This window comes from Wyeomyia smithii, chromosome 2, assembly GCF_029784165.1.
Source record: "Wyeomyia smithii strain HCP4-BCI-WySm-NY-G18 chromosome 2, ASM2978416v1, whole genome shotgun sequence".
In the NCBI taxonomy this organism is placed as follows: domain Eukaryota; kingdom Metazoa; phylum Arthropoda; class Insecta; order Diptera; family Culicidae; genus Wyeomyia; species Wyeomyia smithii.
Window position 1 is genome coordinate 109,464,400 of NC_073695.1, and position 26,924 is coordinate 109,491,323.

Below are 26,924 nucleotides of genomic sequence, written 5' to 3' on the forward strand. Positions count from 1 at the left end.
TACTCCTTGTTCATATTCTTCATATGATACCCGACTAAATGACATTTTTGATGAATTTTTATTACTTTACTGATTAGACCAATCATACAATGCTTTTGCGCTTGTAATGGGATGTTCATGTTCTTTAGCTAAACTTGCATTTCCTGCCATTCACTTTAATATGCCACCAACTGCATCGCATGGGCCTTTACCATGAGAAGTTGCAAAAAATGCCACTCTGCATCGACGTTATATTTTGTTTTGAACTTGCAAAGACTTGTTTCTATTTTTGCCTTTCTCCTAGAAAGGTATAGCAATCACTAAAAAAACCGAAGGTATAAAAGTGGTCCCAATGGCCGAATGTCATATACCACTCGACTTCTTTCGACAAACTGAGCATTTTCTGTATGTATGTATGTATGTGTGTATGTGTGTATGTGTGTGTGTGTGTGTGTATGTGCAACTTTTTTTTCTCACTCACTTTTCTCAGAGATGGCTGGACCGATTTTCATAAAATTAATTGCAAATGAAAGGTCTAGTTGCGCCATAGGTTGCTATTGATTTTCATTGTAATCGGATTTTTAGTTTAGAGGTTATGTATTAAAATGTAAAAATCACGAAACATCAATATCTCATAAACCACACAACCGATTTCAATAAAACTAGTTTCAAATGATTGGGCTGTCCCCAGAACCCTTAACTTTTGAATTTCGTTATGATTGAACATATGGTTCAAAAGTTATGTAAAGAAAAGTTATCCTGAGGTTGTTTAAACTCACTCATTTTTCTCAGTGATGGCTGAACCGATTTTCACAAAATTAGTGTCAAATGAAAGGTCTAGTTGCCCCATAGGTTGCTATTGAATTTCATTGCAATTGTAACTGTGTCCGTTGTTCATAAAAATGTGAAATCACATAATGAAAGTAAACATATTGACTTTCTCCTAACGATCACTGGCTAATTAAAAGGTAGAAAAATGATTGAAATGGCCAAATGTCATATACTATTCAACTCAGTTCGACGAATCGAGCATTTTCTGCATATATGCATGTATAGGTGTATATGTTTGTGTGTGGGTGTGTACGTGTGTATGTGCACCTTTCTTTCGCACTCACTTTTCTCAGAGATGGTCTGACCGATTCTTTCTAACTTGGTGTCAAATGAAGGGTCTATTTGCCGCTTAGGTTGCTATTGAATTTCATTGTAATCAAACTTTTAGTTTTGGCGCTGCGTCAGAATGTGAAAAACGCTCTTATATCTCAGAAGCTATGAACATAGTTGAATTCAAATAAATGGGCTTTCAAACCCTTAAACAATGAATTTCATAATGTTTAAACATGTAGTTTGAAAGTTATAGAAAGAAACGTGACCCGCAGACTGTTTAAAACTATAGCTACGATCAAAATATGTGGCCTCAACATCATTTAAATTTAATATTGTACTATTGAAGTTGGAATTAAATATTGTACTATTGAAGTTGAAAGGTATAGCAATCACTGCAAAAACTAAAGGTATAAAAGTGCTCAAAAGGGCCGAATGTCGTATACCACTCGACTCAGTTCGACGAGCTGAGCATTTTCTGCATGTGTGTGTGTGCGTAACGCTCTCCCAATTGAGATTCGATTTTCTCAGAGATGGCTGAATCGATTTCAATGAAATCAATTGCAAATGAAAGGTCTAGTTGCCCTATAAGACCCTATTGAATTTTATTGTAATCTGATTTCTAGTTTAGCGGTTATGAATCAAAATGTAAAAATCACGAAACATCATTATCTCAGAAACTACACAACCGATTTGAACAAAATTGGTTTCAAATGAACGGGCTACCTAAAAACCCTCAACTTTTGAATTTTATGAAGATTGAACATATGGTTCAGAAGTTACAGAAAGAAACGTGTTCTGGAGACTATTTAATCTCACTCATGTTTCTCAGAGATGGCTGGACCGATTTACATAAAATCAGTGTCATATGGAAAGTCTTGTTGCTCCATAAGACCCTCATGATTTTTTTTTTTGCGAACGGATTATTACTTTTCCTGTTATGTTTAAAAATGTGAAATCCAGCTATGAAAAGAAACATATTCTGATGACTACTTGGGCTCACTCACTTTTCTTAGAGATGGTTGACCCGATTTCCCCAGAATTAGTATCAAATGAAAGGTCTAGCTGCCTCATAACATCCTATTGAATTTTGCTGCAATCGGAATGTAACTTCGTCTGTAATGTATCGAAATGTGAAAATCACTAAATTTCATTATTTTTAAAACTACACAACAGATTTGAACAATATTGCTATCGAAGGAACGGGATAGTTAAGGGTTAATCGATGAATTATGATTGAACACGTGGTTTCAAAGTTTGGCCCCCCCATACGTTCCCTTCTCATTTGATTGAAATCAAACTTAAGCAACCGTCATGTTTCAATTTGTAAAACAACGAAAGTCTATTATCTCAAGTATTACATGACTTATTTGAACATAACTAGTGTCATACAAACGAGTCATCTCTCAAACTTACAAATAACAAACTTCTTAAAAATTTGATATACTGTTCAAAAGTTTTGTAAAGAAAAGAAATTCAAAGACTATTCAACACTATAGCTGCTTTGATCAATATATATATATATGGCCTTAACATGATTTAAATGTGGTATCGTACTATTCAAACGTTCCCGGTATCGCTCGTTGATTAAATTGTTCGAAATTAAGAGTCATTTCTTATATTTCGCTATTTCTGAAGTACTAACATTACGTCCAATTTCATATTTTATACATTAATTGCAACATCAAAATTTTAGAGCCCTAAGAGTGAATATACCTTTTTGGATTTAAGCATTCATGTAAATCTATTTTTACAAATAATAAGTTTGAATGAGAAAGGCTGAATCTGACCGCTAGGTGGATTAATTTAGGTTTTATATTGTGAGGCAGCTCCATCAGACATTATTATCGCTTTTTTCAACTCTATTGTTGTTTTCAAAAAACTCATTAATTTGGCAATGAACACCTGAACCGCAACTATATCATGATGGAGTACTTCCTATATAATGATGAAGCTGATATTCTTAAGTGTTCCAGATTCTGAATAGTAAACACTAAACGATGAATGGTGGCTTGACTATCATTCCAATAACTACACGAATCACAAATTGATAAAGACGTATTAAAATTAGTGCTGGGACTTATAACCGGATATATTCGTGATCCGGTTATCCGAAGCTCGGATCACGGATGTGTAAACGAATATTATTCGGATGTCCGGATATCCGGATACGGACAATCGAATAGTCGGATATCCGGATATACTATCCGGATATCCGGATTTTTTTTCTGTCTTTTAGGCCCGTTCTAATGAAATGTAACGCGAAAAATGGTTTTTTTCACAATCCCCCATCCTCTCGTAAGTAATTACTTACATAATTCTCTTCAAACTATGTTTGGATACAATATCAGGATATCCGACTATCCGAAAATCCGGATATCCTGTCGGATAATATCCGGATATCCGGTTGATCCGAATTTTGGATACTTGTCGGATATCCGAGGTCGGATATCCGGATATTTTAATCCGGTTAGTCCCAGCACTAATTAAAATGAGCTTGGCTGTTCAATATTTTAAATTTTGCAATAACGTTTTCGTTTAATTTGCGTAAGCTTGATGAGCACCGATGATCAGAAAAGGGTTTACAGCATTTGGACTTGGTGTATTTCATTTTCAATTTATTCATCTTCACAAAATGCAAACTGTTACTAACCATCTGGAGTAGTGCAATCGTATTTATATATGAAAACAGATATTATAGGTAACCCAGTAGTTATTGGTTGCGTACTTTACAAACAGTTATTATTAGTAAACAAGTAAGTAGTGTTGCACGTCAAACATATTTTTTTTAAAACATTCGGCAAGGGGGAACGTGTAGGCTAAGGTTTAGCGCTTGAGTTATTTATCCAATCGTTTTGTTGTCAAAGAATGAATTGTATATTTTTGATCAAGCATTCCTATGAACGTATGGTTTTTGCTGGAGAACCATGGACAAATTAAGAAAAACGTGTATTTTCCGAAATATTAATAATTTTTCGAGCTTAAATTTAAAATAACTCGAAAACCGATGCCTTTAGAAAGTTTACTACCAAGAGCTTTTTGATTCAAAATGACTCTCTGCATCTTTAAGAATCAGAATACAAATATTTAGAAAACTGTGTAAATTAGAATTTTTATAAAAAAATTAATCTACCATAAAAAAATTATTTTTCTTTTCTCCACCTGGACTTTTTTTAAAAATTGCGTATTAACGTCAAGTTTAAAAAAAAAATTTGAAAAATTCAACTCTTATTTTTTAATTGAAATTTAATGTTTATTTTTAATTTTTTTTCGGTCAAAAAAATTTTTTTTGTACAGTGTATATTTTTTTATGGTGCGTTTTTAATTCCCTACAACTCATTCTCAGACAGTTTTTCTATACAACCAACGGTTTCTGGGCTACAATGCTTCGAATAAAACCTATGCCAAAAGGCATACGCCCTTTAAGAATATAACTCATGGGTGTAAAAAATCTCTCCTTCTGTGAAAAATGCTCAGTTTGCTAAGCCAAATACGTGTGCAAAGTTTCATTCAAATCAAAAATGGTCGATATTCGACTATAGGTCATTTGGCGCGATCTTGATCTCTAGGTTTTGTTATCCGTATTTTTTTACCTACACAATTGTGTGGGCTCGGTCGGAGAGGGTAATGCGGTTTTTCACGCGGATTATCGAATTAACGCGGTTTTTTACACGTGTTTTTACGAGGTACGTATCCCCCACGTAAAAAAACCTGACTGTAATCGAAAAAACAAAGGGGGCGCCAAACAAAGTTTTCGCCTGCAGCTCAAATCAGTCTTCGTCCGCCCCTGTTCAACACTCTCCAGGCAAATACTAACCGATAACCCAAAAATTTTACAATAACTGTCAAAATCTCGCCTTACCTCTCCGTAATTTTTCCTAGTAAAAGTAATGAGACGAAGAACAGGAAAGTAAGACAAAGATGACATTACGAAGGGTAACTGATTATTGGGGTAGCAGCAAATTAAACCAAATTACCAGTCAAAACTGCCGAAAACTGATAAAATACCCAATCACCAAAATTTTGGGCCGCAATAATTTTCTCACAACATTAAGTGGTATTTACCATTCCTCAACCGCTGTTCCAACTATTCTTCAATTCATGTTTTGTAATTTTTATCATTTCAGAAAAAAATTTGACCATGTTTGTTCTATTGAGACTGAAAATTACGACTGTCAATTTAAGGATGTCATACTAAGACAAGGGCAGCGTAAAAGTTTTGGTCCTGAGTCCAGTGATAGAAGACGTTTGACTTTTCACAACTCTACCCTGGAATACCTACCAAAATCACTAATAGACGCCTTTCCAAGCATGGAGCTACTGAATATCGAAGAACTACACATCAAAGCTGTTGAACCAAATGCATTTCAAAACGCAGCTAATTTGCTTGAGCTATATATGGGAAAAAATTTGCTTACAGCGATTTCCAGTGATACTTTCTTTACAACCACCAATCTAAAATACCTCGATTTATCGGAGAATAATATTGAATCGTTACCACCCAAAATTCTTAACACAGCACGAATTCTAGAAGCGTATAACATAAATTCAAATCGAATAACGGAATTGCCAGAAAACTTGTATCATAACAAACTGAAACAAATTATGGCGAGCGGAAACCTCATACGTACAATCAGAGATGATCATTTCTATGGCACTCCACAACTAATCCACCTTGATTTGTCTCGTAACGAACTAAACTATTTCAATTTGCAGCAGCTCAACGATAATCAGCATCTTTCAGTGGTAAATGTAAACCACAACCACCTCAGCTCGCTCTATGTTCCGCGATATGTGAGAACACTTCTTGCAAAAAATAATTCAATTGAAACAGTTGAAACTGAGCACTGCCTCGCGGAGGAAATCGACCTGCAATCGAACAAAATCGAAAACGAAGTATTTCTCATGAACTGCAACAACCTTAGAAAAATAGATCTGTCACACAATCTGCTACAAAGCTTCAAATTCAATGTTATTGGAAAAATGCATCAACTAGAATATTTAAGTTTAGCACACAATTATTTGTTCGAAATCGATGGAAGCGGTGGGAATTCAGTTTTAAATTTACGTACGTTGGACCTTTCCTATAATCATCTTAGTTACGGTCCTGCCATGAGAATCAATGCTGAAGAATTGCATCTTGAAAATAATCAACTTGTTGATTTTAACTTCAAATCGTTCAAAAGCTTGCAAAAGCTAGGTGCTGCAAATAATAAGTGGAATTGCAAAATTCTAGAATTACAATCAAGACCGACTATTTTGGATCATCAAGATAGTTGTGAGAAAAATTTCATCGCTTCCAACGGCATTTGTTGTAAACATTACTCAAAGGCATTCATTGAGCGCTTGATTGAAGTTTCCGAAGCAGCTTTATGGCAGGAAAAGTTCACCAAACGGCAACACTCACAAATTTGTCGTTCAGAAGCAACCCGCGACTTAAGACTATTGAATACTGATAAACTTCTGTCTGAAACAGCTGCTGGAGATAGTTCTAACAAAAATCTCATCAATGAGTTGAACAATATTAGCAACAGGTACGAAGAGGTCAAACGAGAAGCAGAAACATCGAAACAACGGCAAAAAGAGTTGACTTCAAGGCAAAAGCAACTAGCAGAAGAAATCGAGCGCCAAAGACATTTCTATGCGGTGATCAGGGAAGGTTTGATAAGCAACCAAGAAAAGCTTAGCAGAGTGCTGCAGTTCGTTAAAAGGAGGGAAACTTTCAATGCAGGCTCGGTAGAATCACACAGACAGGAAACTGCTACAACGACGGAAGAGTTGAAGCTTAAGAAAGAAGAGAAAGAAAACTTGGACTCGCAAATCATTAAACTAAAAGAAGATCTGACAAGTCTTAAAACAACAGAGAAGGAAACGAAAACAAGAAAAGACAAACTGGAGAGAGACGCAAATCGCAATGCCCAAAGCGTCCACGGTTCAACCGGACGAGTATCATGAATAGCAGTGGTAGCAACGATCTAACACTCAAAACAAACCGCAACCGTAATTATATTTTTTAACACAATATAAGGTACATATTTGCTGATAAAAAGTAAAAATTTGTACAATAAAATGTCAAATATATGATAAACATTCGATGAATGGAAATTTTACGTTTCAACCTCAAAGAACCACTCCCTATATGAGCAATTCTCGCTGAAACCGTCCCACTGGTGACATGAGGTCTTTAAAAAAGGATACTTTTGTGTCTAAATGATTGAAAGTAGGAAAAAAATGAGAAAACCACTTTGGTTAGTTCCTATTGCTGGACCCTTCGGTCACGAATAGGTTAAACGGTTTTACAAAAACTGATTTTTGAGCAATTCTTGATCTCTTTATTGATTTATTTCTCTTGAATTTCACATTGAACCCCCTGCAACCAACATATCGTTTTGAAGAGGAATGATAGAGCTTTCATTTGAAATAGAAAAAATTGGCCGCCATTTTGGATCTCGCCGCCATCTTGGATTTCATCAGAAAAACGTGTTTTTGAGCAAGTTTACAACCACCGATTTTAAATTTGACATCACCATTGGAAAGCTGAGAAAAAATGCTTCAAGATACATTCAAAACATTAGGTAAGCATTAAGTTTACCTTGTCATTCTGGTCACTTTACAAAATCGAGCTTCAAACAGTTCAACGCATGACGCGCGGCCAATATTTATTTATTTATTTGATTTAATTTAACTGACAAAAGTCTTATTGAATATTGAGCGGTCAAAATTATAAAAGCAAGGTATTATTTGATCTTCGTTCAATGATGGTTCTCCAAACTCGAATAAATTTTCCACAACAGAGAAGGTGCGAATACAGGCAGTCAAAGGTTCATTGCACCCAAACGTAGTACGATGGAAGTTTCGTTGCAGCAATCCAATAGAGCGTAGAGTTCGTTGTGAAGCTCGAAAGTTCAATAAAGACAGCGATCTTGAAGAGTCGATTTCGTTGTTAATTATCTTGGCGATAAATAAAGCCTGATGTATTTTTCTTCGTCGTTCTAAAGTTTCTAGGCCGAGTAGACGACAGCGATCGGGATATGGCGGAAGATTTACGGGATCCCGCCAAGGTAGATCTCTTAGCGCAAATCGTAGAAATTTTTTCTGCACACGTTCGAGGCGTAAATTCCACACTAGCTGATGAGGGCACCAAATAATAGAAACATTCTCGATCAGAGGCCGTACTAACGAGCAATAAAGTGTTTTAAGGCAGTGAGGATTCTTGAAATCTCGAGCAATTTTTGTGATGAATCCAAGTTGACGTGCAGCTTTCGAGATAACAGCCGAGCGATGCTGATTGAAGGTAAGCTTAGTATCAAGTAGGACACCAAGGTCATTGACTTGGTCTACTCTCTTAAGGACATGCCCATCGATTCGGTAACTGAAAACTATTGGACTTCTTTTTCGGTGAAAGGTCACAACTTGACATTTAGAAACACTAAAAACAAGCCTATTTCTTCGACACCAATCAACAAACGTATCCAACAGTGCTTCTAAACGGTTGCAGTCATCAACAGTTTGAACTACTAAGTATAATTTTAAATCATCAGCATACACTAATTTGCAGCCGGCTCCAAGTAGCAAGACGATGTCGTTGAAGAAGAAAATGAACAACAGAGCTCCCAAATTGCTGCCCTGAGGAACACCGGAAACATTGGTGAACTGTGACGAAAAACTGGAGTCAATCTGCACACGAAGAGTTTTATCGCACGAATAAGAACTGAGCCATTCCGTTAGTTTTCGAGAAGCTCCAAGCCGTTCAAGTTATCGCAAAAGTATCTTGTGGTCAATACGATCAAATGCTGCTTTCAAACCAGTGTATATAACATCAACTTGCACCTTTTGCTCCATGTGAGAGATGCAGGTTGGCGTGAATTCCAGCAGATTTGTACAAACGAATCGGCCGGGCATAAAACCATGTTGATCCGAAATATAGCACTTTGTCCGTTCAAGAATAAAGTTGTTTACAATTATCTCAAAAAGCTTCGATGCAGCAGAAAGGCTCGTAATTCCACGATAATTCTTTACGTTCTTACGGTCTCCATTTTTGAAAACAGGAAACATATACGACTGCTTTAATATCGCCGGAAATTTAGCTTGCTCAAACGATCTATTAAAAATGCGGCACAGGGGTTCCACAAGAGCTGAAGCACAGCGGGCAAAAACTGTAGCAGGTATACCATCTGGACCAGGGCAGCACGATCGCTTCAATTTTTCACTAGCGACTAATATCATATCGGGTGTAATTTCGAATGTACATAGATCCACCAAATCGGCAGGAACGTCTACTGAAGCGATATCAGCTTCTGGATCGGAAGCAACATCATCGGCGAAAACGGAAGCGAAAAATTTTACAAACATCTCATGATTCCATAGTAGATTTGGACTCAGTTTCGTCAAGAAGAACACTCGAGGGAATGGCAGACTGTTTTCGTTTCGAATTCACGAAGCTCCAAAAACGTTTGGGATTCCTACGTAGGTCAATTTGGACTCGCATAACATAGGATTTATACAGCCCTGCATTTAGTTGACGATACGCATCATTCGATCGTTTAAAATTATGTTTGGAAAATTCAGTCTTCCTGCGACGATATTTGCGCTGCCACGAATTACGTTCTCGCTTCAATTCCCGAAGGCGAGGGTTGGACCACGGGGGGACAACGGTTTTTTGGCTATCGGCAAATTCGCACTTAACCACTATTATTTGCAGTTGCCATGGAGATAGTTAAAGGCGGGTGATGGAGATCAACGAGAAGTAGCGGGGTAACAGAAACATCAATAGCCAATTGCTGATCCGCAGAACAAAAACCAGATCAAGCACACGACCGAGATGATTCTGTTGTAGGTTGGCTTGTAGTAAATTAAAAAAATCCATGCCGTCAATAAGTGCTGCGCTAGCACTACTAATATGTGAACTGCAAGCGTGCTGTATGCATCAGTCCAAATAATGCGCGGTTGGTTTTTTTTATGACTCTAATATTTGTTTAGGCCCAACCGCGAAGCATAATGGGGCCGAATGTCTTTTTGGAGTAGGGAAAAGCCAGCTTGAGTAGAGCCTGTATCCCGACTGCTCCTCCTCAAACAGGCATAAAAACCCTCTCATCTTTTCTCTTTAAAAATACAATTTAAAAATACAAAATTATTTTAACTTAAAACTAATGCACATCTATCCATGCATGTCAGTCTCCTCAGTATGTGGAAGGAGAGGAGAAAAACTTCACCGCGCACTTCCCTTCCAGTATGTGCCTGCGTGTAGCAAATGGTTTCACCACACTGCTTCTTTCTCACTCCAAAGTGTCTCAACCAGCTTACAGAGAGACAAGCACACTTCCAGCTCACCTCACATCTGATAGAAACAAGAGGGGTGAATCACTCTACAGAGAAAACGCAGAAGTGCACAACAGTGTCCACTGGCGAGTAGTCCGGAAGGTGAAAAAAAAACCTACCGGGAAAAATGTAGTCCTCGTGAAGCTACGAACGAATTCCACCAGAGTAAGATCGAACGGCACGAGCGGCACGAGCAACGCAGTCTATTTTTTTCTCCCAATCTCTTTTATTCTGCCATTCTCAAGAAACCAAACTGTGAAACGCACCGCAGATAGCTCTGCAGTGTAATTATTGTGCGTGAAGTCCACACGTGTGAGAAAGTACACCATAGTTCATTGTCTCGCAAGAGGGAGATTTCAGATTTCACCGCAGTGCGTTCAGGTAGCTCAATAGAAAAAATCGTTTGTCGCTCTCTTCTAGCTTGAACGTATTGATTTGCTCTTTAGTGAGACGGCAGTTGTCTCCGCAGTGCAAGATGTTCTCCTGCACTCTAGAGGTTTACTGAGGAGAAAAGACAAGCATGCATCTATCTATATCTTTTTGTATGATAAACGATCTATCTATATAACTATGTAATAAATCGCGGATGATGAGTCCTTGTCGATTGGAAATCATAGCCTAAGATAGAAAAATACAGAGAGAAAACATAGATTAGTATTATCGTCAAGATCTACATATAGAAAGAGGGACAGAGAGAAACAGAGAAAAAAAGAGGATTTAGATACGATAATTTATATCTTTAATAAATTGGTAAACATGGGTGAGAAAACTAATATCATGGCTGGCAAGTGCATCCCGAACTTGCGTTGCAAATGGTGCATTCCGTTCCCGGAGGGAATCGAAAAGTTTTTTCCTTGCTCTGTGGTATTTAGGGCATACGAAGACTACGTGTTGGTTATCTTCGTACCCTCCACATTCACAAAGGTTGCTATCGACTATTCCTATTCGATAGAGGTCGGCATTTGCAATGTAATGGTTTGACATTAGGCGTGGAATAACTCGTATAAAATCCCGAGTTAAATCGAGGCCTTTAAACCATGATTTCGTAGACACTTTGGGCGAGATGGAATGTATCCATCGCCCCAATCGCCAGAATCCCATTTTTCCTGCCAGTTTGCCAGAGCCAGTTGTCGGGGCAAATACAAATACTCGGTATAGGTGATCGGTCTTTCGAATATATCTCCTTCTATGGCACCCCTTTTTGCTAATAAATCAGCTTCTTCATTGCCTGGGATTAAACAATGAGAGGGGACCCACACAAAGCAGATAATGAAAGACCGATCGACCAGCACTTTTAATATCCGTCTAATTTCCGGAAGGAAATAGGACGGGTGCTTGACCGGTTTTATCGATCGGAGAGCTTCGATAGAACTGAGGCTGTCCGAAGAGATGAAGTAATTACCTGGTGTCTTGAGCTCGATAATTCGCAGTGAATTGTGTATGGCAGCTGATTCAGCTACGTATATGGAGCAAGGTTGTGCCAGTTTGCGGGATATGCGATGATCCGTGTTGAAAATGCCATATCCGGAATGTTCATTCATTACAGATCCATCCGTGAAAAAGGAATTCTGTTCTGGAAGGTGGCCGAACTTTGCCGAAAATATTGATGGCACAACTGCTGGTTTAAGGTGTTCGGGAATTCCATGGATTTCTTGTTTCATCGTCGAATCAAATGCAACAGAACGATTGTCTAGCGATGTTGAAATCTCACGGGATGGAGCAACAACAGAAGGGTTTATCTCGATGGACATGAACCGCTGGTATACTGACATACAGGGTTTCTGAACAACTTCCAAACATTTCTCATAGTTCGCAATAAGCATTGGATTTGCTATTTCCGATCTAATGAGGAAACGAAAATCCAACTCAAACAGCCTCTCTTTGAGTGATAGTATTCCAGCTATGACCTCTAGGGACATGGTATGTGTCGACTGCATGCAGCCTAGAGCGATACGCAAACAACGGTATTGTATCCTCTCTAGCTTCAGCATGTGTGAAGCTGCGACACCTCTGAAGCATATGCTGCCGTATTCTATTACGGGCAGAATCGTGGTTCGGTAGAGTCGTATCAAATCCTCTGGATGAGCTCCCCATGATGTTCCTGTTACCATCCGAAGAAAATTGATTCTTGGTTGGCATCTTTGCTTCAGGTAGTTGACGTGTTTTTCCCATGTGCACCGCAAATACCATACTCCGAGATATTTAAAGCTAGGTGACTGAGTGATTGGTCTTCCGGACAGAACTAGCTCCAAACGGGGTGGTGGTCTCTCTTTTGAAATGACCACCATCTCCGTTTTTTCGAGCGAGAGTTCAATTCCAAGACAACTGGCCCAACCGGTCAGATTATCTAGCGTATTTTGCAGGCTGTTTCACCACATTCAGGCTGCGCTTGTACTATTAGATTATCATCAATCCGGCGGCGTTTTATACTGCGTTTAGGCCCAACTGGTGTAGCAAGTGTAGGCCAAACGGAATAGGATGGCATACAACTGAAATTGTCGCTTTTTTTACTTAACGCCTCAACAACGTTGGAAAGCTGCTGGACTTGCATCGGTAAGTCAGTCGGAATTGACGACTCAGGAGGCATACCCGTTGTTTGTTGAGTGTCGGTAATATAACAGCGAATGCTGCGGCCGTTCATTTCCCTTCTGCATATAGTGCATAAAAGTAGAAGTTTCCCTTGAGCAAAAGCTTCCTTCAATCCGCGGGAGTTTATTCCACAACAGTTCTGGCTAATATGCAAAAAGGCTTCGCAGAAACCACAGCGCATTGGCTCGAGATCATTAATTTCTTGCTTGCACTCGCCGCAATGTTTACGTTCCATTTCGCTTTATAGGTTATTCGTTTACACAGTTCGCAGTGGCAAGCAATGACAAACGACTTAACGAATGTTTTGGCGGCAAGTTGATAGTGCTTTGGCACTGCAAACACTATGCACAATAACTAAAAAACGTCTTAATTTCACAGGAAAGCGAGAATTTTATCCAGCTTTTACAACGTCCAATAGCAAAATAATAACAAAACTGGAAGCACTTATATTATAGCATAAAACAAGATATATAACTGATAAAAATCGAAAATTTAGCTGCGACGATAAAACTCGTTGTACCGGTAGCAACTTAACGAAAACGTATGAATGGTGACCCATCCGTCAGACATTCAATCAGTTTGGGGTGAATAGCTGTTTGTACAAGCATCGTAGCGCCTTACGGTCTTCAGATGAGTTTTTCCTAGGAAAATTTCCTACAAATATCATGTATTGATATTTTTTAAGAGCCAACTTGACATCTCTAGACAATAAGTATTGAAAAAGTTGATTTTTCCATATAAAATCGTATGGAAGCTTTAAAAATCGGGCGCAAATCGGGCGATTCACCGATCGATCTGAAAAGTTACACAGTTGTTATGGGACCCATAAGGAACACGAAAAGTGCATGGGAGCAAACAATTATTTTTTGTCCCACCCTATTGCCCCCAAATTTATAACAAGAGAGAGTTGCCCCCATTTTTCCATTGCTGAATGATCTCAAAAGGAAAAACTTGGTATTGTCAAGGGGATCTGGTTTTATTGTTGTGAATGGGGTTTGATTGTAAGGTAAAGGTAAGTGTTTTATTTATGGGAATATTAGTTTGCAAAATCAATGATTATATCACAGACTTCACTTCAACAGAGTTTCCATTCCATTTTAACAAAATGATCACGAGGCCTTTTTCCTAACTTATATCTTATTATTGCCACCAAGTCAAGAATGAAATTTTTGCAATTATTTTTAATCAATTATTTTATTTGACACGGCTTGATAATTGATAAGTGTTATGAAAAGTTTGCAATTTGTCAGCAATTAGCTAATGTAATTCAATTAGGGAGGCTGTTAGGAAGCCGACTTCAAATCCTTTAAGGGGTGGTAGAGGACCCTATTTGGTGAAAAAAATCCTTCTACGCATATGGCCAAAATTTAACTACTGCAGAGCTATTCACTTTTTTCAGTATTCGGTTTTGTTTGCCTTTAACAAGGCCTAGCACAAAAAGTATGATTGCTAGCTCAATTCTGTATATTTCATTGGAAAGCTGAGAAAATTTCGTAGTCAATAATGTTTCAAAAACGTCATGTTAAAGAGAATAAGAACCACTCAAATAGGAACAAATGTGAAAACAAATGTTTTTTGAAAACTTAACTGAAATTTTGTCTATGAAATGTGTGATAAACATGGATTTTGTTCTTGACTAAATTAAACACTGAAATCTACTCTACAAGTTGTTCTTTGACACCAAGTATCTAAGTCTTTTAGTTTAGCTGTTATTTCACTTCAAAAGCAATAAGCTGCGCCTTCTATCAACGACGCGTCTACGTAAACACAGTGGGGCAGATATTTGTGAACCTCACAACAGTAAATAAAAGCGCAACTTTTAGCTTTTAAAGTGAAATTCCGGAGTGATTTGCGATAAGGGCGCAACTGGCAAAAGATAAACATTGGGGGATATCAGTTTGAAAATTTGCAAGTACATTTTCAAATCGTAATTTCAAAGGAAGTGACTAACATTAACACCAATACCATGGGCGCAACTACGGGGGGCTAGGGGGGTCTTCAGCCCCCTCTAGAAAGTGTTTAGCCCCCCCTAGAATTTTCCAGAGAATGATTGTATTAAGTATAAAACATTTCATACTATTTATCAGAGCATCATAATCAACACAAATTGAGATATCGTCATTCATTGGCTAAGAACTAGTTCTGCACCCAGGATCGTTTCTCAAACCTAGCTCTCTTACTCATCTTACCAGTCAGACAAGAGCTGTCTCGTGCTGTATCAAGAAGTTGTCGCCATTTTACTCGGTTTTGGGCTGTGTTTCACCAGTTCCTGCGCCACTTACTTTCTGGTGCCGGTAGGGTTTGCTGCTGTTGTCTTTCGCCAGGTGCGCAATGGGGTTCTCTCCAAGCAGCGCTTGTAGCTAATGGTTCATGCGCTGTCGCCGTTATCCGTCGTCCGTTTGTACTCCACCGTAGATAGTTCAAAGCACCTTCCGTTCGAAAACACCAAGAGGACTTCCGTAGAGGACTACCGGTTATATCAGGGCTTTGTAGTTTTTGGTATTGAAGAAGTCATGTCCGATCAGCACTGTGATTGGTGCGTACGTATGTAATGTCTGAGAAGAACGGGCCGTCGATGAGAACGTGGTCAATTGTTTTGCTGTACGTTGGTCGAGGAAAGAAGGGACTTTAGACTGCCAGCCCGTGGGAAGCTGCGAAGCTGGTGCATAGCTGGCCGTTGTCGTTCGTCACGGTGTACAGGCTGTGCGGGCCGATCACCGGCTTATATAAGTCTTTCCTTCCGTTCATGTCTCCAATGACGATCTTGATGTCCCTACGCGAGCAGCTATCGTAAAGTTTCTCCAGCTGTGCGTAGAACGTTTCTTTCTCTGCATCAGGTCTTCCTTCGTGAGGGCAGTGCACATTGGGAATAGTGTAGTTGTAGAACCAGCCTTTCATTCTCAACAAACATAACCTGTCGCTAATTGCCTGCCATTCATCACACGAATCTGCATCCTGCACAGCACTATAAAACCGCTAATGAGCTCATTGGTTGTGCCACGGCTTTGGTGGTACTGTGCCTTGCGGTAACAAATCCACCGTACCTTCTCTCCTTTCAGGCAAAGCTCCTGGAGCGCAACGATGTCGAAGTGGTGGGATTCTAGCTGATCCAGCAGAATCCAGTCGACATCCGGGCGTTGAGCGATCTACTGTTACATGTACCGAGCTTCCAATCGTCGTCCTTATTTCGTTGGCTGGGTCATTGCCTATTGTTCCGGTTCGTTTTGAATTCTTGATTCTTCGTAGTATGTTTATTGCTGCTTACTAGGGCTGCGATGCCTAGTCTCGCGACGGGGCTGCCGCCATAGGTGTAGCTGGCGAGACACCGCATTCCATAGTTCAGCCGTTCGGTCCGGGTCAGTCGCTGTTTGAGCCGCCCCTAGCCCCTGTGGGGTTCAGACAAGCTGCTCTCTAAGGAGAACAACTACCCCTTTCCTGTCAGCATACGACGAAGTTCCCACCGGTTCACCGGTTTTCCCTTGGTTGCTCGTATCACAGTCGGTAACACGTGGAGGTAGGAATAGGGCATTATGCCTTGAACCACACTGGGGTCTATTTTATTCCAGCTAGTACGGGTGCGCTGTTAAAAAGCACTGCCCAGCCATTTACCAAACCTGGCTCTCCTCAATATCAAATCAGTGTTGCTGAAAGAGGTTGGCGTTGGCGCTGTGTTCAAGATATTCAGTACATCTTCGGAGATTCTATCTCGAAGTGATTTTTTCTGCTGTTACGACACTATTTTAAGCGTTATTAAATAAGCATATTAAAACTCCTTTTTCTGTTTTTTTGAATTACATACATGAAAACTATCCCCCCCCCCTAGAAATTTTCCTTAGTTGCGCCCATGACCAATACCAAAAATCGACATAAAATAAACCTGTCTTATAGTTTCCTAACAATACTACATTGAATTTGTACATTGGTGGATAAAATCTACGCTTTTCTTCTAACCCTTATCAAATAAGCCTTAAAGCATTCTGACAACGAGATTCGCCCACCTCTATTTCGTCATGAAGCGTTCTGACAACGAAATGCGCCCATCTTTATTTCGCCTTGTTTTTATTTTTCCCTCAGTTGCGCCCTTCAAATGGCGTTGACGGTGTTGCTGATATTTGTTTGGTTTCTGCGTTCGAAAAAGAAAGAAGGAAATATTCTTGCTTTTGTCATCACGCACATTTTGACAATTACATACGAGAGTTCACGTAGGTGCGAACAGCCTTCGAAATCTCTTTCAACGCGAATAAACCGAAATGCGCCTGTATTTTGAAAACATAATGTTGATTCGCCCCAGCGTTGCCATTGTGCCAGATAAATCTGGATTTTGCCAGATTTCTGTTTGCGCGCCAGACAAATAGATAAACCTCAGAATCTGCCAGATATTTGTAAATGAGTCAGATATTTGCCAGATTTCATCCGCATCGCCTCGAAAAAAGGTCATTACTGCGAGATGGGCCGTGCCTGGCCTTTACCTACCAACACCCGGCGAGAGCAAAAAAAAAGGTCATCACTTTCAATTCTGCCAGGAATTTTATCCAAAAATATGAGTGACAGATTTTTGCCAGACCTTTTATTTTCGTTTTGTCAGATTTTATTCAAAACTTAGTGGCAATACTGATCCGCCCTTTACTGTCGCCTGTTTACGAAATATTTCACAAATAATCCCGTTGATTCAAAACAATGAAAAGGGCCATTTCCAAAGTATCTTTTGTTTTGGGTAAACTTTTTTGTCGCCCATCACTAAAAACTTGATTTAAAGTAATTTTATCGATTTATACAAAAGAAAGATTCTTGCCATGAATTTAGTAAGTCTTTTCGAAACCAGTGGTGTAATAAAACGATTTGTTTACATTTTGTTAGTTGAGTCCTAATCGCGAATCACTCCGGAGTTAGATACTCAATCAAAAAACATTTGATTTTACATTTGTTCCTTCTTAAGTTCTTCTTACGTTCTTCTTATTCTCTCTAGTTCGACGTTTTTAAAACTCTATTGATTACGAAATTTTCTCAACTTTCCAACAAAAACAACAAAATTCAGCTAACTATCATACTTTTTGTGCTAGACCTTGTTAAATGCAAACATAACTGAGAACTGAAAAAGTGGCCACATGAGAGTTAGATTTTGGCCATATGCGCAGAAGGATTTTTTCATCAAATAAGGTCCTCTATCACCCCTTGAAGGATTTTAGGTGAGCTCCCTAACACCCTGTGTAAGACTGGGCCCAGGATACTTCCTTGAAGTACACCAGCTCTAACAGACAATCTATCAGATTTACCATTTAAACAGTTAACCTGAAGAGTGTTCAGTCAGTCAAGTAACTTTGTATCATTTTTGCAGATGTAAATAGGAAAACGAGAGTTGGACATTTTAACCTTTAAGCCATACACTGTCAAATGCCTTTTCTATGTCTAGAGCTCCAGTGGAATAACCTTCAGATTTATTAGTACGAATCATATTAGTTACTCTAAAGGTGCCGCCACACGGACGCTAATTCTCTTAGTTTCTAAGTCTTAGTTGATTGTAAAAAGCATTTTTTCATCACTGAATAGTAGGCCATGAACTATTCGGGCATGCGGAGGCATTTTTTGGCCTTATTATTTTAAAAGTATCAAAATAGTCCGCATGTGAATTGTGGATGACACCTAATTCAATCAGATTAGAATTACAGTTTTAATTGCTTTTTCGAAATTTCCACCAAACATGTATCCAAACCATCCCCTCACATGATGTATAAATTGAAATGAGCTTAAAGTAAGAATAATAATAATTATGACACCCACAGTATAGATATAAAACTCATATAGGTGGGATCATGATGTATAGATACATGGTGTAACGGTTTGATCAAAAACTAGGTGCGCGGTGAGGTAGCTTTTTTGCACTGGAGGGATGGAGACGAGACGTCGCTAAAGCAGGTATTAGACGAAGCAAATATTTGCTATTTTTGGTACGGTTTTTATTTGCACAAAATAAAATCTGTATTCAAATCTGATAACGATAACTAAAATTGCATTCTACAGAATCTACCACTAGAACAGCCGTCCATATTATACCTTGAATCTAGTTGATCGGAACCAGAAGCAAAACAGCCGCTCAACCATGGACTGAAATGTTTCGGAAATTAGATAAAGTGTTTTGGAACAGCTCTGAAGATGTTGGAGGAAAAAATGCGGCTCCAGAAATCTGGATTAAATGCTGCAAGTTTTGATTTGTAATTACGTGCTGCTCCCTACGTTATTTGATATGATTTCGTAAACACCGGCAGGGTGAAAATGTGCTTCTGAACCGTCGTAGATATCAAAATTATTTTTTTCCGGTACAGTATCCTTCTTTGAACTGAAATGGGCCGGTTGATCACCCCCGTGATTTGTTCCGGTAAGCGCAAGCAGAACAAAGCTGCACACTTAGATAATATCACCGAGTACGGTAAAATGAATTACCGAGATTTCAACAGCTGAGATCTCGGTAAAAATCTCGGTAATACATCAAAATACCGAGATTCTGTAAAATCAACAATTGACAACTTGTCAAACTTCAACGAGATTCTCGGTAATATTTCACCGGGACTCGGAAATTTCAACTGTCGAATTATTACGAAAATTTCGGTAAAAATTACTGAAGTACGCATTTTGCGATTTCTCAGATAAATCCAGGAAATGATGAAAACGATAAATTATCCATATAATTTTATTAATTATTATGTCAAATTATTCAACTTATTACAGCATTGGTAGAAACAGGAGAGTTGTGTTGCTTCCTGGAAATAAAACCACATCCATCACTGCAACTTCCATCCTGCGAAGCGAGTCATTAACCTACAAAATTGAGTAAGGAAAGAATTAATTGTTTTCTTTTAGTATTATGTTTGCAATAAACACAAACAAGATCTGAGACATAATATTGTATACTTACTCAACATTTTAGGTTAATCTGAATAATACAGGTTTCTCCGGAATGATGATTAACCGCGAAACCTGTTCCTTTTACATCCAAACCGAAACACGAACAAAACTGATAGTGAAGTTTTCGTTATCTTGACAGTTCTGTTTTTCGGAATCTCGGTAAGTGCTTTTTTGGTTCAACGAAATCTCGGTTAAATGATGTCAAGCTTCCGAGATTCGGTATTCTAGTTTACTGAACTCGGAAATTTGCTGTTTTACAGATTTTTTCGGCAATCAAATTGGCGGTATTCCGGTAAACACATTCGGTTTCCGATTTCTCAGTAATTTTGTTACGGAACAACAATAAACGAAAATGTTTTCAAGTAGTTCGGTATTTTACTTTACCGAGAAAACATTATGCAGTTAAGTGTGTGGTGTTACTTTATCTACTGCAGTTGCGTTATTAATTATTGTTTATAAACAATTCGATGCCATGTCAACTGTTTTTTCAACATGGCTGACTATGCGTTTTGACATACCGTTACACCATGTATCTATACATCATGGGTGGGATCTCACCCAAGTATGATGACAGTTCTACAAGGTATGCTACATTTTTGTCTATCCACGCACACAAACAAATCTCGTTATGAAAAATTTCGCGTTTTGTATGGAATTCAGAACATTTTTGGAAATTTCTCGTTTTATGTTGTTTTATATCTGATTTTTTTGGTTGGAGAGTGAATCTCCAGTTGAAACACACTAGAGATTGATATTAATTTAGATTTAGTGTGAAAAATTGCGGCAATATGCCGAAATAAAATATATAAAAATGCTATATTTCTAATAGTTGGAGCATAATCTTAGTCATTGTCATAGCTAATGACTTTTGTTACTGTATGAAACATAAGCTGCTCTGTTTAGAAGCACTATTAGAGTACAAGAAAAAAACGAAAAGTGCAAAAAGGTTACCGGCAAATTGATGAAAAACAGCATATTTTACCTAAACCGCAGCATGTTTATGTATTCCCCACAAATAAAACATGTTTCAACATCATTTCTATAACTTTTCAGGAAAGTATGTTTTATAAGTTTAGTTTAAAATGCAAAATCATTTCAAATTTCATACAAAATTGGAAAAAGTTCATAACGATCACTAATACTAATGCATCGACGTGAATAGCATACCTTGTAGAACTGTCATCTATACTTGGGGATCTCACTAGGCAATGACGGCACAGTTGATATCTAAAACAATTTGCTTTAATTTTTATTTTTACCTTAAAAGCACTTGCCTCAACCACCCAAAAACAATAAAACTTTGCTGATGCCTGTCACCATGCCTGTCAAATTAAAATTGTTTTGAATTCCTAACATTTATTTTACAAAAGAAGAAGCATTGCGCAGAAGCGATACATCGACTGGATTGGTTATTATTTTGCGCTTGTAACCATGCATTGTATACCTTTAATGCATCTGTCCGTTTCCAACCGAATATTATCAGAACTACTAATTCTTAATTGCACGGACGGAAACTGAATCCATGAATCTACTTTCGCTACAACAAAAATATATTGTAACTAGTTAGCCCGTAGTGGCTAGCCACTTTCAAATGCAACTATTAAAAGTTGGTATTCAATCTAACATGATGAATTATTTTTTTAAAATATCGAGTTGAAATTCAAGATGTAACTATGACACTATCGACAATTGGATGCAGGTGGTTTAAAACTCAATTGGTTATCTAAACTGCGATAAATCCTTCGTTAAGTAGATCATGAAAACGCGTGGATTGGATTGATTGCTTACTCGAAAACGAATCTGCATCTCGCTTCTGATACGGATCCACTGCCTAGCTGTTTACTCCAATATCTAAAGACTTTTTCTCCATTCTTTGATTATTTTAAAAAAATTGTTTTCTAACGATTTAATTTTTTTTAATTTCATAACTTGAATAATAGTTGATTTTCTCAATTGTTTGATGTTACATATGTTGTATACAAACTAAACTAACTAAACTAAATTCAAACTTAACCCGGTGGATCCTGGTGGAGAGAAATCAGTTTTTACCTCAAAAAATGTACTTCAAACTCTTATTACTCATCAACTATATACACAATTAGCACAAACTGTATTGCATATTGAAGATCAATCTGTTCTCTAACCTTACTTAATAATTTCATCGTTGAAATTTTCTAGTATAATTGTTGAACTTGAATCAAAGTTATCTTATAATCTAAATTTTTTTGAAACAGCTAAAATTTTCACGTATCAGCAAAATAATTATCCCTTTCTCACATTTTGAACATCGTAGTATACTGAAAAAAATAATTTGGGGTACAATATGTGCAGCATGTCTTGTGTAGGTTAAATGTCTTTCCTATTTTTGAAAACATGGAAAAAAAATATTGCTCTATCTTTAAATAAAACTTCTTGAAAACATTTTTGTAAATTTTGTTAGAGCTTTGAGAGAAAAATTTGGATAGATTTCAAGTGCGGCTTGTCACGCGCCATAAACTAAACTTGAAACTCGACATGGTGCTGTTTTGCATAAAATAGCTATGCCGGTTTTCTTAAATTTTTTATGAATGTTCGTTATTAACGTTTTTAACGTTCGGTCGTAATTATTTTTTTTAATAATTACAATTTCAATGCATATAAAAATTGCTACACCCTCAAAAAAACCAAACTGCTCATTTTCTCGAGCAAAAGATTTATAATCCCCATCATGTTCTTGACTTTTTCATAGTCTATCCTCAATGAATTACATATTGCCTTATTCCATCACTTGACAACCTAATTTTGATGGCAATGCCATGACATTACAGAACTTATTGGACATGTAACTATAAAGTAACGTTCATAATCAACTGACAGTGGTTTGGCTAGGCTTTAGATTTTATTTACATGCTTGATATCTTTGATACTATGTCTTTCTTACATCACAAAATTGCCTTCCACCTATAATTACGTTTTTGGCGGTTTTTGTCGATGCACCTGCATCAGAACCTATACACGTGTGCCGAATATTAGTTAGGACGCAGTTAGCTTTGATTTCCTTACGACTGGCTTCACACCAGGCGAGAGGGGACGAGGGGAGGACTAAAAGCAAAGGTAACTAGTAGTCAGAAAAGGAGTGTTTGCGTTGCTACACTATAAAAAAATAACAAACTTTGGTGTACCTCAGATTCAGAGTTTGCTTGGGAAAAACCATTTTGAGTAACTTTCGTTTGCCGTGCGCGTGACTGAAAGACAAGCAAACTATATATATTCCGATATTCAACCGATATGACAATCATCTCAGGTTTGAACATGTTTTTCAATAATATCATCATTAAAAGGAGTAACAGATGCGCACGCTGACTTGATTGAAACGATTGTGAAATAAATTTTTTGCACAAAAACAACGAAGTAGACGAAAACAAAATTGAATTGTCATAGAGCTGGCGCCTTTCTCCCCTTTCTCCCAGTTCATGACCATTTAATCAGCGCCAGCTATGTTTCGAACAAAATTTCCATTTTCCAGTATTCGACCTGAGTGTTGATACGGGAGATACGGGTGACAATGAAAAAAATGAAAATATCGATTCGAGTATCGCCCATATGTAAAGAAGAAAGATATAAACAGCGTAAACATGTCAGTTTATGAATTCAAGTAACATATTTGATAACAACAATAAAAACGGTTTTAAAATAATTTCATAAGTCAGCTTAGTTTTTTTAATATACAGAAAAAAACTTGTTTGAAAAAAAAAATTATGATGCATTGCTGTATCGCTGGTTGTGATACTGACGAGAACGTCGTCAATTCTACGTCTGTCTTCTTTGTGAGGTAAGGCAAATAAGCATATTTTTAAATTCCTTCCAAACACTCCCGTTTTCTTCTAGCTTTCCACAGCAACCAAATTTGTTCCAAGAGTGGCTAAACATTCTCACCGCCTACAGTTCACTGCTGGATGGAAACATTAACGAGAATACAAAGCTTTGCAGCTGTCACTTCAGTGAAGAAGCCTTTGATAAGCATCCGGTGCACGGTTACCGGTTCCTTCTTCCGACGGCTATTCCATCTATTTTTCCACTGGTAGAAACGAATCTAGAGTCAGATATGATTATCAAATCCGATTTGGATGCAAGTGACCTTGTAGAGGATGAAAGCCATTTGATGTTATATTCGGATATAGCAGAGAGTCACCTGTCTGATACACCGGAAGATTTGTTACCCGAAAATCTGTCAGTCAGTGAACTGGGCCAACCCACAAAATCTATTGGTATCGAGTACGCTGATGGCAAATATTTTTTTCTACAATCCGAAGATGAATATGCAGATGATTTGATTGAGTGCGAAGATCGGTTCGCGAGCAAATCTCCAGCATCCGTAAACAACGTTGATCCAGTGTCAGAATCAAAACCTGACAGTAAGATTGAACTAGCCAGCGATATTGCTCCGGAGTTTGAAATAAGCGATCCTACCCACATTGAGTCTGACATGGATTACGTAATATTTAAAGAAGATTCAAATACTGATGATGGAGCAACAGCTTCACTTATTGAAGTAATTGAAGACAAAAAGTTGAGCCAGCAGAATCCTGATACGGACATGTCGATATACGGTACGGTAGAAATGCTAGAAGAAGCTGATTTACAACAAACGTCACGAAAAAGAGGCGCACGAGTTGATGTGAGTAAGATAATTTACTTCGAACTTTGTCTTATTCCGGAAACTACGCTAAATTGTATATTTACATATTCTTTTGTTGCACGGCACCATAAATCAAGAATATTCCACGTCAATTTTTCAAACACATAGGTTTTTTCACAATGATTTAATTAACATGATTTAGAACGTTTTTTAACTGATTTGGTTTTACAAACCGTATTAAGTTCAATATACACACACAAGTAGGCAAATGTTTATCAACAAAATATAGTTTTGTTTTTGCCCATGTAAGATATTAAAACTACTATGCAACGGTCGACAGATATCTTATAGAAATTTATACACAAACATCATATAGGTGTACATATCAATTTGTATTTGCAGAAACATTTTTGCCAGTCTTGTGGAAAAGGTTTCCCCTATGAAAGCGGCTTGAAAAAACATGTTCTTGTTCATACCGGTCAAAAGCCGCACATATGCAACATCTGTGGCAAAGGGTAAAATATTGATTTTAACATGTTGTTCCTAACATTAGGGTTTTTTTTTTCTAGTTTCTCGCAAAAGATAAATCTCACTATTCATGTGCGCCGGCACACCGGAGAGGAATCAATCAAAAAGTTTACCTGTCCAGTGTGTAGCAAAAAATGCACTCGCATGAGCGAGCTTAAGATTCACATAAAATCACACTGGAGGAAACTTCCGCACCCGTGCCAGTTGTGTACCGAACGGTTCGCGGAAGTGACAAACTACTACGATCACCTGAAGTCACATCATAAAGACGAGCTAACACTGCAGGAGTGTATCGACATGATTGCTCAAAATGAAAACGCCGAGCTGATTGCACCAAATGAAGACAGTTTGCTAAAGAGTGAAGATGGTGGTTACATATGTGCAGTGTGTATTAGAATTTTTCGAAGCGAACGATTGCTACGGAAGCATAAACGAAAAATGCATCCGAAAGTGTTTGTTTGCTCACAATGTCCCAAACGATTCCTCTACAAAAGCTTGCTGGATAAACACATACGGGTTCATACTCAGGAAAAACCTTTCGAATGTGACCAATGTGAAAGATCCTTCACGCAGAAGGTAATATAATTTAGGGTCCTGTTCACTGAGTGAGAAGTCTCTTAGAGTAGAGCCCTTGTTTTTTTTTACATTCAACAACTAAAATCTAATTCCAAATTGCTAACCTTAGGTCAATCTTGAAGTGCATTTATACAAACGACACAACGTTCAAGTGGGTAATATTGCGCGCAAAACTTGTGTTTGTGAGTATTGCAATAAAGTTTTCGATCGCCCCTCGACACTGCAAGTACATATTCGCAAGCACACTAAGGAGCGCCCATTCCACTGTCGAGACTGTCCAAAATCTTTTGCATCGAATAGTGCTCTGGCATCGCACATAAAGCACAATCATCGTGGAGAATCGCGTAAGCATAGCATTCATTTGAGAATTGTCGAAACAGCTACTTAATAACACTATATGAATCTCTCTAGTGTTACTTCAACCAGTCCAACGGAATATCGTGAGTAACTCTGAAAGTTTTGTTCTCAAGACCTGTGATGATCCGTTAAATATGGTAGTAGAAAACTGTACAGACGACATCAAAATGGTTCAATATTCCATACAAATTATAAATCCTACCGAGCCAGACGATACACTTTGAAGCATAACACCAACACTTATGGTATTGGTATGGTAATGAAAACGTTCGTTTCACAAATCTTTCTTTTAATTTATGCGTCATAAAGAGTGAACTGTATACTGCTAATTGCGCTTGTTTGCAGCTGGATTCTCGCTTATTGGAAGAATTCAAAAAGATAACAAACTTCCTTCCTCGCGGTAAATTGGACAAAGCACCCAAGTTCCTGTCTAGCGGTCAATTTGAGAGTGGAAAAAAATTGCGATCTTATCGCGACATTCTGCAAGATGCCGTTGCCCTACAATAAAACTGAACCTTGATGATGTGCATGGGCTTATCGACAAATCAGTAAAAGAACAGCGGTCACATTCACACATATGAAAATTGGTCTAAATATTGAATGCATAAATCTTCTATAATGTCAATTTTGAAGTTCTAGAATTTAAAGCAAACACCGAACAATTCTATAGAAAGTGATTTTTGCGTTGTTCAGAAAGTGTTTTACTTTATTCTGAAGTAAAGCCATAATAAAGGAACTGCATGTTTCTAAAAAGAATGGACAAAAAGGTCATGTATGTATCAGACGCACAGGTGCAACTCGTTGTATGTATCAATCTAAAAATATGAAAATGCAACTCTGTCTGTCTGTCTGATTCATATAGGCTTGAAAACTACTGAACCGATCGGCGTGAAACTTTGTACATAGGGGTTTTAGGGGCCGTGAAGGTTCCAGGGGAGCTCCGTAGTCGCAAGGTTAC

At 38.0% G+C, this 26,924-nt stretch overlaps 2 protein-coding genes across 7 annotated transcripts in view; both read left to right on the top strand.

Moving 5' to 3' along the window:
* LOC129725074 (protein artichoke-like) overlaps window positions 1–7,179 on the top strand; it is a 43,290-nt gene extending 36,111 nt beyond the window's left edge. For both annotated transcript variants that reach the window (XM_055680480.1, XM_055680481.1), the window contains one exon: window positions 5,208–7,179. In XM_055680480.1, the coding sequence (XP_055536455.1) occupies window positions 5,208–7,035 (1,828 nt within the window). In that variant the 3' untranslated portion in view covers window positions 7,036–7,179. The remainder of the gene's footprint in view (window positions 1–5,207) is intronic.
* Window positions 7,180–23,447: 16,268 nt separating this feature from the next.
* On the top strand, window positions 23,448–26,575 carry LOC129721781 (zinc finger protein 391-like). Of its 5 annotated transcripts, XR_008727490.1 has the most exons (8): window positions 23,448–23,698; window positions 23,755–24,544; window positions 24,908–25,020; window positions 25,075–25,609; window positions 25,719–25,953; window positions 26,021–26,049; window positions 26,111–26,233; window positions 26,312–26,575. XR_008727490.1 is itself a non-coding variant. In XM_055674724.1 (7 exons), the coding sequence occupies exons 1-7, from the start codon at window positions 23,625–23,627 to the stop codon at window positions 26,159–26,161; spliced, it is 1,827 nt and encodes a 608-aa protein (XP_055530699.1). In that variant the 5' UTR covers window positions 23,448–23,624; the 3' UTR covers window positions 26,162–26,247. The 5 variants fall into 5 exon arrangements, 4 of the variants coding, with proteins under 4 accessions (XP_055530699.1, XP_055530697.1, XP_055530698.1 ...); XM_055674724.1 differs by lacking the exon at window positions 26,312–26,575 and having other exon boundaries at window positions 26,111–26,247; XM_055674722.1 differs by having other exon boundaries at window positions 23,449–23,698; window positions 26,021–26,233; window positions 26,312–26,571.
* The last annotated feature ends 349 nt before the right edge of the window (window positions 26,576–26,924 follow it).

Coding starts and splice junctions, on each gene's coding strand:
- LOC129721781 (XM_055674722.1), top strand. CDS start 23,625: ATGATGCATTGCTGTATCGCTGGTTGTGATACTGACGAGAACGTCGTC. Junction 23,699..23,754: donor ACGTCTGTCTTCTTTGTGAG/GTAAGGCAAATA, acceptor GTTTTCTTCTAG/CTTTCCACAGCAACCAAATT. Junction 25,954..26,020: donor CAATCATCGTGGAGAATCGC/GTAAGCATAGCA, acceptor GAATCTCTCTAG/TGTTACTTCAACCAGTCCAA.